At 65.3% G+C, this 11009-nt stretch overlaps 1 protein-coding gene across 1 annotated transcript in view; it reads left to right on the forward strand.

The window, feature by feature from the left end:
- Positions 1-10769, forward strand: part of LOC139244120 (alanine--tRNA ligase, mitochondrial-like) — a gene marked incomplete at both ends in the record, with an annotated part of 35741 nt that extends 24972 nt beyond the window's left edge. The window contains 3 exon segments of the mRNA XM_070870992.1: positions 8778-8886; positions 10277-10315; positions 10658-10769. Of these exon segments, the coding sequence (XP_070727093.1) occupies positions 8778-8886; positions 10277-10315; positions 10658-10769 (260 nt within the window).
- Positions 10770-11009: the final 240 nt, after the last annotated feature.

Genomic DNA, 11009 nt, shown 5'->3' on the forward strand with positions numbered 1-11009 from the left:
AGTGTTGGGTGTCGGTGTGCCGGGCAGGTATCGGACGGTCAGTGTTGGGTGTCGGTGTGCCGGGCAGGTATCGGACGGTCAGTGTTGGGTGTCAGTGTGCCGGGCAGGTATCGGACGGTCAGTGTTGGGTGTCGGTGTGCCGGGCAGGTATCGGACGGTCAGTGTCGGTGTGCCGGGCAGGTATCGGACGGTCAGTGTTGGGTGTCAGTGTGCCGGGCAGGTATCGGACGGTCAGTGTTGGGTGTCGGTGTGCCGGGCAGGTATCGGACGGTCAGTGTTGGGTGTCAGTGTGCCGGTCAGTGTTGGGTGTCTGTGTGCCGGGCAGGTATCGGACGGTCAGTGTTGGGTGTCGGTGTGCCGGGCAGGTATCGGACGGTCAGTGTTGGGTGTCAGTGTGCCGGGCAGGTATCGGACGGTCAGTGTTGGGTGTCAGTGTGCGGGGCAGGTATCGGATGGTCAGTGTCGTGGGGCAAGATTGCAGGGTACGGTTGCGGAGAGGAGCAGGGGGCATTGGGGCGAGGGGCTATTGCGTGGGGTGAGGGGGCTACGGGTTGGGGTGGTTGTGGGGCTGCCGGGCGGGGGGGTCGCAGGGCGGCGGTGGGGGTCGCAAGTGTCGCGGGGTGGGGCGGGGTGAGATGGCAGCAGCGTGCGGGTGAAGGCACTCCCCTTGCTCGGGTTTACGTCCCCCCTCCCCTTGCTCGGGTTTACGTGCCCCTCCCCTTGCTCGGGTTTACGTCCCCCCTCCCCTTGCTCGGGTTTACGTGCCCCTCCCCTTGCTCGGGTTTACGTGCCCCCCCCCCTTGCTCGGGTTTACGTCCCCCCCCCTTTGCTCGGGTTTACGTGACCCCCCTCTTGCTCGGGTTTACGTGACCCCCCCCTTGCTCGGGTTTACCCTCCCCTTGCTCGGGTTTACGTGCCCCTCCCCTTGCTCGGGTTTACCTGCCCCTCCCCTTGCTCGGGTTTACGTGCCCCTCCCCTTGCTCGGGTTTACGTGCCCCCCCCCCTTGCTCGGGTTTACCTGCCCCTCCCCTTGCTCGGGTTTACGTGCCCCCCCCCCTTGCTCGGGTTTACCTGCCCCTCCCCTTGCTCGGGTTTACCTGCCCCTCCTCTTGCTCGGGTTTACCTGCCCCTCCCCTTGCTCGGGTTTACGTCCCCCCTCCCCTTGCTCGGGTTTACCTGCCCCTCCCCTTGCTCGGGTTTACCTGCCCCCCCCCTTGCTCGGGTTTACCTGCCCCTCCCCTTGCTCGGGTTTACCTGCCCCCCCCCCCCTTGCTCGGGTTTACCTGCCCCTCCCCTTGCTCGGGTTTACCTGCCCCTCCCCTTGCTCGGGTTTACCTGCCCCTCCCCTTGCTCGGGTTTACCTCCCCTCCCCTTGCTCGGGTTTACCTGCCCACCCCTTGCTCGGGTTTACCTGCCCCCCCCCCCCTTGCTCGGGTTTACCTGCCTCTCCCCTTGCTCGGGTTTACCTGCCCCTCCCCTTGCTCGGGTTTACCTGCCCCTCCCCTTGCTCGGGTTTACGTGCCCCTCCCCTTGCTCGGGTTTACCTGCCCCTCCCCTTGCTCGGGTTTACCTGCCCACCCCTTGCTCGGGTTTACCCTCCCCTTGCTCGGGTTTACCTGCCCCTCCCCTTGCTCGGGTTTACCTGCCCCCCCCCCCCTTGCTCGGGTTTACCTGCCCCCCCCTTGCTCGGGTTTACCTGCCCTCCCCTTGCTCGGGTTTACCTGCCCCTCCCCTTGCTCGGGTTTACCAGCCCCCCCCCCCCTTGCTCGGGTTTACCTGCCCCCCCCTTGCTCGGGTTTACCTGCCCTCCCCTTGCTCGGGTTTACCTGCCCTCCCCTTGCTCGGGTTTACCTGCCCACCCCTTGCTCGGGTTTACCTGCCCCTCCCCTTGCTCGGGTTTACCTGCCCTCCCCTTGCTCGGGTTTACCTGCCCTCCCCTTGCTCGGGTTTACCTGCCCACCCCTTGCTCGGGTTTACCTGCCCCTCCCCTTGCTCGGGTTTACCAGCCCCCCCCCCCCTTGCTCGGGTTTACCTGCCCCCCCCTTGCTCGGGTTTACCTGCCCTCCCCTTGCTCGGGTTTACCTGCCCTCCCCTTGCTCGGGTTTACCTGCCCACCCCTTGCTCGGGTTTACCTGCCCCTCCCCTTGCTCGGGTTTACCTGCCCTCCCCTTGCTCGGGTTTACCTGCCCACCCCTTGCTCGGGTTTACCCTCCCCTTGCTCGGGTTTACCTGCCCCCCCCTTGCTCGGGTTTACCTGCCCCCCCCCTTGCTCGGGTTTACGTGGCCCCCTCCCCTTGCTCGGGTTTACCTGCCCCTCCCCTTGCTCGGGTTTACCTGCCCCTCCCCTTGCTCGGGTTTACCTGCCCCTCCCCTTGCTCGGGTTTACCTGCCCCCCCCCTTGCTCGGGTTTACCTGCCCACCCCTTGCTCGGGTTTACCCTCCCCTTGCTCGGGTTTACGTGCTCCCCCCTTGCTCGGGTTTACCCCCCCCTCGCTCAGGTTTACCCCCCCCTTGCTCTGATTTACCTGCCCACCCCTTGCTCGGGTTTACCCCCCCCTTGCTCGGGTTTACGTCCCCCCCCCTTTGCTCGGGTTTACGTGGCCCCCCCCCCCTTGCTCGGGTTTACCTGCCCCTCCCCTTGCTCGGGTTTACGTGCCCCTCCCCTTGCTCGGGTTTACGTGCCCCTCCCCTTGCTCGGGTTTACGTGCCCCTCCCCTTGCTCGGGTTTACCTGCCCCGCCCCTTGCTCGGGTTTACGTGCCCCTCCCCTTGCTCGGGTTTACGTGCCCCTCCCCTTGCTCGGGTTTACCTGCCCCTCCCCTTGCTCGGGTTTACGTGCCCCTCCCCTTGCTCGGGTTTACGTGCCCCTCCCCTTGCTCGGGTTTACGTGCCCCTCCCCTTGCTCGGGTTTACGTGCCCCTCCCCTTGCTCGGGTTTACCTGCCCCGCCCCTTGCTCGGGTTTACGTGCCCCTCCCCTTGCTCGGGTTTACGTGCCCCTCCCTTTGCTCGGGTTTACGTGCCCCTCCCCTTGCTCGGGTTTACGTGCCCCTCCCCTTGCTCTGGTTTACCTGCCCCCCCCTTGCTCGGGTTTACCTGCCCCCCCCTGCTCGGGTTTACCCTCCCCTTGCTTGGGTTTACGTGCCCCACCCCCCCCCCCCTTGCTCGGGTTTACGTGCCCCCCCCTTGCTCGGGTTTACCCCCCCCCTTGCTCGGGTTTACCTGCCCCCCCCCCCCTTGCTCGGGTTTACCTGCCCCCCCCCTTGCTCGGGTTTACGTGCCCCCCCCTTGCTCGGGTTTACGTGCCCCCCCCTTGCTCGGGTTTACGTGCCCCCCCCTTGCTCGGGTTTACGTGCCCCCCCCTTGCTCGGGTTTACGTGCCCCCCCCTTGCTCGGGTTTACGTGCCCCCCCCTTGCTCGGGTTTACGTGCCCCCCCCTTGCTCGGGTTTACCTGCCCACCCCTTGCTCGGGTTTACCCCCCCCTGCTCGGGTTTACCCCCCCCCCCTTGCTCAGGTTTACCCCCCACTGCTCAGGTTTACCCCCCCCGCTCGGGTTTACGTGCCCCACCCTTGCTCGGGTTTACGTGCCCCCCCCCTTGCTCGGGTTTACGTGCCCCCCCCCCTTGCTCGGGTTTACGTGCCCCCCCCCTTGCTCGGGTTTACGTGCCCCCCCTTGCTCGGGTTTGCCCCCCCCCTTGCTCGGGTTTACGTGACCCCCCCCCTTGCTCGGATTTACGTGCCCCTCCCCTTGCTCGGGTTTACCTGCCCCCCCTCTTGCTCGGGTTTACCTGCCCCTCCCCTTGCTCGGGTTTACCTGCCCCTCCCCTTGCTCGGGTTTACCTGCCCCCCCCCTTGCTCGGGTTTACCTGCCCCTCCCCTTGCTCGGGTTTACGTGCCCCCCCCCCCCCCTTGCTCTGGTTTACCTGCCCCCCCCTTGCTCTGGTTTACCTGCCCCCCCCTTGCTCGGGTTTACCTGCCCCCCCCCTTGCTCGGGTTTACGTGCCCCCCCCCCTGCTCGGGTTTACCCTCTCCTTGCTCGGGTTTATGTGCCCCCCCCTTGCTCGGGTTTACCCTCCCCCCTTGCTCGGGTTTACCTGCCCCCCCCCCCCTTGCTCGGGTTTACCTGCCCCCCCCCCCCCCCCCTTGCTCGGGTTTACCTGCCCCCCCCCCCCCCCCCTTGCTCGGGTTTACCTGCCCCCCCCTTGCAAGGGTTTATGTGCCCCCCCCCCCCCCCCTTGCTCGGGTTTACCTGCCCCCCCCCTTGCTCGGGTTTATGTGCCCCCCCCATGCTCGGGTTTACCCTCCCCTTGCTCGGGTTTATGTGCCCCCCCCATGCTCGGGTTTACCCGCCCCCCCCCCCTTGCTCGGGTTTACCCGCCCCCCCCCCCCTTGCTCGGGTTTACCCGCCCCCCCCTCCCCTTGCTCGGGTTTACGTCCCCCCCCCCTTGCTTGGGTTTACCCCCCCCTTGCTTGGGTTTACCCCCCCCTTGCTCGGGTTTACCCCCCCCTTGCTCGGGTTTACCTGCCCCTCCCCTTGCTCGGTTTTACGTGCCCCCCCTTTACTCGGGTTTACCCCCCCCTTGCTCGGGTTTACCCCCCCCTTGCTCGGGTTTACCTGCCCCTCCCCTTGCTCGGTTTTACGTGCCCCCCCTTTACTCGGGTTTACCCACGCCTTGCTCGGGTTTGCGTGCCCCTCCCCTTGCTCGGGTTTACCCCCCCCCTTGCTCGGGTTTGCGTGCCCCCCCCTTGCTCGGGTTTACCCTCCCCTTGCTCGGGTTTACGTGCCCCTCCCCTTGCTCGGGTTTACCCCCCCCTTGCTCGGGTTCGCGTGCCCCCCCCTTGCTCGGGTTTACCCCCCCCTTGCTCGGGTTTACGTGCCCCTCCCCTTGCTCGGGTTTACGTGCCCCTCCCCTTGCTCGGGTTTACGTGCCCCTCCCCTTGCTCGGGTTTACGTGCCCCCCCCCTTGCTCGGGTTTAAGTGCCCCCCCCCTTGCTCGGGTTTACGTGCCCCCCCCTTGCTCGGGTTTACATGCCCCTCCCCTTGCTCGGGTTTACGTCCCCCTCCCCTTGCTTGGGTTTACCCCCCCCTTGCTTGGGTTTACCCCCCCCTTGCTCGGGTTTACCCCCCCCTTGCTCGGGTTTACCTGCCCCTCCCCTTGCTCGGGTTTACGTGCCCCCCCTTTACTCGGGTTTACCCCCCCCTTGCTCGGGTTTGCGTGCCCCTCCCCTTGCTCGGGTTTACCCCCCCCTTGCTCGGGTTTGCGTGCCCCCCCCTTGCTCGGGTTTACCCTCCCCTTGCTCGGGTTTACGTGCCCCTCCCCTTGCTCGGGTTTACCCCCCCCTTGCTCAGGTTTGCGTGCCCCCCCCTTGCTCGGGTTTACCCCCCCCTTGCTCGGGTTTACGTGCCCCTCCCCTTGCTCGGGTTTACGTGCCCCTCCCCTTGCTCGGGTTTACGTGCCCCCCCCCTTGCTCGGGTTTAAGTGCCCCCCCCCTTGCTCGGGTTTACGTGCCCCCCCCTTGCTCGGGTTTACGTGCCCCTCCCCTTGCTCGGGTTTACGTGCCCCTCCCCTTGCTCGGGTTTACGTGCCCCTCCCCTTGCTCGGGTTTACGTGCCCCTCCCCTTGCTCGGGTTTACCTGCCCCTCCCCTTGCTCGGGTTTACCTGCCCCTCCCCTTGCTCGGGTTTACGTGCCCCCCCCCTTGCTCGGGTTTACGTGCCCCTCCCCTTGCTCGGGTTTACGTGCCCCTCCCCTTGCTCGGGTTTACGTGCCCCTCCCCTTGCTCGGGTTTACCTGCCCCCCCCCTTGCTCGGGTTTACCCTCCCCTTGCTCGGGTTTACGTGCCCCTCCCCTTGCTCGGGTTTACCTGCCCCTCCCCTTGCTCGGGTTTACCTGCCCCCCCCCTTGCTCGGGTTTACCTGCCCCTCCACTTGCTCGGGTTTACCTGCCCCTCCCCTTGCTCGGGTTTACCCTCCCCTTGCTCGGGTTTACGTGCCCCCCCCCCTTGCTCGGGTTTACGTGCCCCTCCCCTTGCTCGGGTTTACCTGCCCCCCCCCTTGCTCGGGTTTACCTGCCCCCCCCCTTGCTCGGGTTTACCTGCCCCTCCACTTGCTCGGGTTTACCTGCCCCTCCCCTTGCTCGGGTTTACCCTCCCCTTGCTCGGGTTTACGTGCCCCCCCCCCTTGCTCGGGTTTACGTGCCCCTCCCCTTGCTCGGGTTTACCCTCCCCTTGCTCGGGTTTACCTGCCCCTCCCCTTGCTCGGGTTTACGTGCCCCTCCCCTTGCTCGGGTTTACCCCCCCCTTGCTCGGGTTTACGTGCCCCCCCCCTTGCTCGGGTTTACCCTCCCCTTGCTCGGGTTTACCTGCCCCTCCCCTTGCTCGGGTTTACGTGCCCCTCCCCTTGCTCGGGTTTACCTGCCCCTCCCCTTGCTCGGGTTTACCCTCCCCTTGCTCGGGTTTACGTGCCCCCCCCCCCTTGCTCGGGTTTACGTGCCCCCCCCTTGCTCGGGTTTACGTGCCCCTCCCCTTGCTCGGGTTTACGTGCCCCTCCCCTTGCTCGGGTTTACGTGCCCCTCCCCCACTTGCTCAGGTTTACGTGCCCCCCCCCTTGCTCGGGTTTACGTGCCCCCCCCCTTGCTCGGTTTTACGTGCCTCCCCTTGCTCGGGTTTACGTTCCCCCCCTTGCTCGGGTTTACGTGCCCCCCCTTGCTCGGGTTTACCCTCCCCTTGCTCGGGTTTACGTGCCCCCCCTTGCTCGGGTTTACGTGCCCCCCCCCTTGCTCGGGTTTACGTGCCCCTCCCCTTGCTCGGGTTTACGTGCCCCCCCCCTTGCTCGGGTTTAAGTGCCCCCCCCCTTGCTCGGGTTTACGTGCCCCCCCCTTGCTCGGGTTTACGTGCCCCTCCCCTTGCTCGGGTTTACGTGCCCCTCCCCTTGCTCGGGTTTACCTGCCCCTCCCCTTGCTCGGGTTTACGTGCCCCTCCCCTTGCTCGGGTTTACCTGCCCCTCCCCTTGCTCGGGTTTACCTGCCCCTCCCCTTGCTCGGGTTTACGTGCCCCCCCCCTTGCTCGGGTTTACGTGCCCCCCCCCTTGCTCGGGTTTACGTGCCCCCCCCCTTGCTCGGGTTTACGTGCCCCTCCCCTTGCTCGGGTTTACGTGCCCCTCCCCTTGCTCGGGTTTACCTGCCCCCCCCCCTTGCTCGGGTTTACCCTCCCCTTGCTCGGGTTTACGTGCCCCTCCCCTTGCTCGGGTTTACCTGCCCCTCCCCTTGCTCGGGTTTACCTGCCCCTCCCCTTGCTCGGGTTTACCTGCCCCCCCCCTTGCTCGGGTTTACCTGCCCCTCCACTTGCTCGGGTTTACCTGCCCCTCCACTTGCTCGGGTTTACCTGCCCCTCCCCTTGCTCGGGTTTACCCTCCCCTTGCTCGGGTTTACGTGCCCCCCCCCTTGCTCGGGTTTACGTGCCCCTCCCCTTGCTCGGGTTTACCCTCCCCTTGCTCGGGTTTACCTGCCCCTCCCCTTGCTCGGGTTTACGTGCCCCTCCCCTTGCTCGGGTTTACCCCCCCCTTGCTCGGGTTTACGTGCCCCCCCACTTGCTCGGGTTTACCCTCCCCTTGCTCGGGTTTACCTGCCCCTCCCCTTGCTCGGGTTTACGTGCCCCTCCCCTTGCTCGGGTTTACCTGCCCCTCCCCTTGCTTGGGTTTACCCTCCCCTTGCTCGGGTTTACGTGCCCCCCCCCTTGCTCGGGTTTACGTGCCCCCCCCCTTGCTCGGGTTTACGTGCCCCTCCCCTTGCTCGGGTTTACGTGCCCCTCCCCTTGCTCGGGTTTACGTGCCCCTCCCCCCCCTTGCTCGGGTTTACGTGCCCCTCCCCCACTTGCTCAGGTTTACGTGCCCCCCCCCTTGCTCGGGTTTACGTGCCCCCCCCCTTGCTCGGGTTTACGTGCCCCTCCCCTTGCTCGGGTTTACCCTCCCCTTGCTCGGGTTTACCTGCCCCTCCCCTTGCTCGGGTTTACGTGCCCCTCCCCTTGCTCGGGTTTACCCCCCCCTTGCTCGGGTTTACGTGCCCCCCCCCTTGCTCGGGTTTACCCTCCCCTTGCTCGGGTTTACCTGCCCCTCCCCTTGCTCGGGTTTACGTGCCCCTCCCCTTGCTCGGGTTTACCTGCCCCTCCCCTTGCTTGGGTTTACCCTCCCCTTGCTCGGGTTTACGTGCCCCCCCCCTTGCTCGGGTTTACGTGCCCCCCCCCTTGCTCGGGTTTACGTGCCCCTCCCCTTGCTCGGGTTTACGTGCCCCTCCCCTTGCTCGGGTTTACGTGCCCCTCCCCCCCCTTGCTCGGGTTTACGTGCCCCTCCCCCACTTGCTCAGGTTTACGTGCCCCCCCCCTTGCTCGGGTTTACGTGCCCCCCCCCTTGCTCGGGTTTACGTGCCTCCCCTTGCTCGGGTTTACGTGCCCCCCCTTGCTCGGGTTTACGTGCCCCCCCTTGCTCGGGTTTACCCTCCCCTTGCTCGGGTTTACGTGCCCCCCCTTGCTCGGGTTTACGTGCCCCCCCCTTGCTCGGGTTTACGTGCCCCCCCCTTGCTCGGGTTTACGTGCCCCCCCTTGCTCGGGTTTACGTGCCCCCCCTTGCTCGGGTTTACGTGCCCCCCCTTGCTCGGGTTTACGTGCCCCCCCCCCCTTGCTCGGGTTTACGTGCCCCCCCTTGCTCGGGTTTACGTGCCCCTCCCCTTGCTCGGGTTTACGTGCCCCTCCCCGATCCTGACCCATTGGCTGATTGTGGTCCGCAGGCTGGTGTTGCGCCGGATTCTCCGTCGAGCGGTGAGGTTTGGTGCCGAGGTTCTGCGGGCACCGCCCGGCTTCCTGGCAGGTTTGGTGCCGACCGTCGTGGAGATTCTGGTGAGAATTGTGCAAAGTGGGGGCGGGGGGGCGGGGGCGCGGGGGCGATGGTCCTGATGTCTCATGTTAAAGGGTCACAGAACCCTGGTTGCGTCGGGCCCGGCCCCCCCCAGCCTGCCCCCAGTGCAGCTGGCCCGGGGGATGAAGGAATCTGGATCAGTATCATCATCATAGGCAGTCCCTTGAAGTTGAGGATGACCTTCTCCACTAAAAGTGAGTTCTCCGGTGACTGAAGAGTCCAGTGTGGGACCTACAGTCTGTCACAGGTGGGGCAGACGGTGGTTGAAGGGACAGGTAAGTGGGGAGTCTGGGTTGCCGCACGCTCCTTCCGCTTCAGCTTGATCTCGGCAAAGTGAGTCGAGGTGCTCAGCGCCCTCCCGGATGCTCTACCTCCACCTAGGGCGGTCTTTGGCCAGGGACTCCCAGGTGTCGGTGGGGATGGAGCATTTTATCAGGGAGGTTTTGAGGGTGTCCTTGTAACGTTTCCTCTGCCCACCTGGGGCTCGGTTGCTGTGTCGGAGTTCCGAGTAGAGCGCTTGCTTTGTGAGTCTCGTGTCAGGCATGCGGACAATGTGGTCCGCCCAACGGATCTGGTCGAGTGTGGTCAGTGCCTCAATGCTGGGGATGTTGTCCTGAGCGAGGACACTGATGTTGGTGCGTCTGTCCTGCCAATGGATGTGCAGGATTTTGCGGAGGCAGCGTTGGTGGTACTTCTCCAGTGTTTTGAGGTGCCTGATGTACTTAGTCCATGTCTCTGAAGCATGTCGGAGTGAGGATATCACCACTGCTGTGTAGACCATGAGCTTGGTGCTGGGTTTGAGGTCCTGGTCTGCAAACACTCTCTTCCTCAGGCGACCAAAGGCTGCACTGGCTCACTGGAGGGCTGTTGGACCTCGTCGTCATTGTCTGCCCTTGTTGACAGGCTTCCCGAGGTATGGAAAATGGTCCGCATTGTCACAGCCTCGTCGTGGATTTTGATAATCATGGGGCAGTGCTCTGTGGCGGGGGCAGGTTGTAGAGGGCCTTTGTCTTACGGATGTTGAGTGTAAGGCCCATGCTCTCATGCATCGTCTGCGTACTGTTGTTGGATCATGGAGGTTGGCTCAGTACCAGAGCAGGGCTGGTCGATGCGGACTGTTGATTAACGTTGGATTGTCAATCTCCCAGACATTGCAGGCGGGAGACCCCACTGTTTTCTTGTCCTGTTTGGGTCTGACTGGACCCCGGGTTGGATACAGAAGCGGGAGCGGGGATGGATCCGGGAGCGGGGTCCGGGATGGATCCGGGAGTGGGGCGCGGACCCCGGGATGGATCCGGGAGTGGGGCGCGGACCTCGGGATGGATCCGGGAGCAGAGGGTCAGTCTAACGCTGAGCTTGCTCCTTTTACAGGGAGATGCCTACCCAGAACTGAAGCGGGACACGAGTCAGGTGAGGGGGCCTGGGAGGGGAGCGAGGGAGAGGGGATTGGGAGCAGGGGTGGTAGTCGAGGGAGGGGATTGGGGGCTGGGCCGAGGAGTGGGAGTCGAGTGAGGAGAGGGGATTGGGGGCGGGTGGAGGTGGGAGTCAAGGGAGAGGATTGGAGGTGGGAGGGGAGACATGGAGGGGGCAGGAGGGTGGAGGTGGGGTGGGCTAGAGGTCAGGAGAGGGGAGGGTGGGGCAAGGGGGGAGGTGGCGAAGGGAGGGTAGGGTGGAGGAGAGAAAGAGAGGGAGGGAGTGGGGCCCTCGGGGAGTCAGTCCCTCGCTGTGTCACGATTCTGTTCCTCTCTCCAGATCATGGACACAATAAACGAGGGTGAAGCCGCCTTTCTCTCCTCGCTGCACCGTGGGCGACAAATCATCGAGAGAACCCTGGGGAAAATGGGCAAGTCGCAGACATTCCCAGGTACTGGACGGGGGAGCAGTGTGTGGGGGAGAGGAGGAGGGAGGGAGGAGAGGGAGAGTGTGGGAGGTGGGTGGGGGGGAGGGAGGAGGTGGGGGGGTGTGGGGGGGAGGAGGTGGGGGCGAGGGGAGGGAGTGGGGGGGAGGGAGGATGTGGGGTGGGTGTGGGGGGGAGGAGGTGGGGGGGTGTGGGGGGGAGGAGGTGGGGGCGAGGGGAGGGAGTGGGGGGGAGGGAGGAGGTGGG

The sequence above is a fragment of the Pristiophorus japonicus genome, unplaced genomic scaffold (assembly GCF_044704955.1).
Source record: "Pristiophorus japonicus isolate sPriJap1 unplaced genomic scaffold, sPriJap1.hap1 HAP1_SCAFFOLD_2040, whole genome shotgun sequence".
In the NCBI taxonomy this organism is placed as follows: domain Eukaryota; kingdom Metazoa; phylum Chordata; class Chondrichthyes; family Pristiophoridae; genus Pristiophorus; species Pristiophorus japonicus.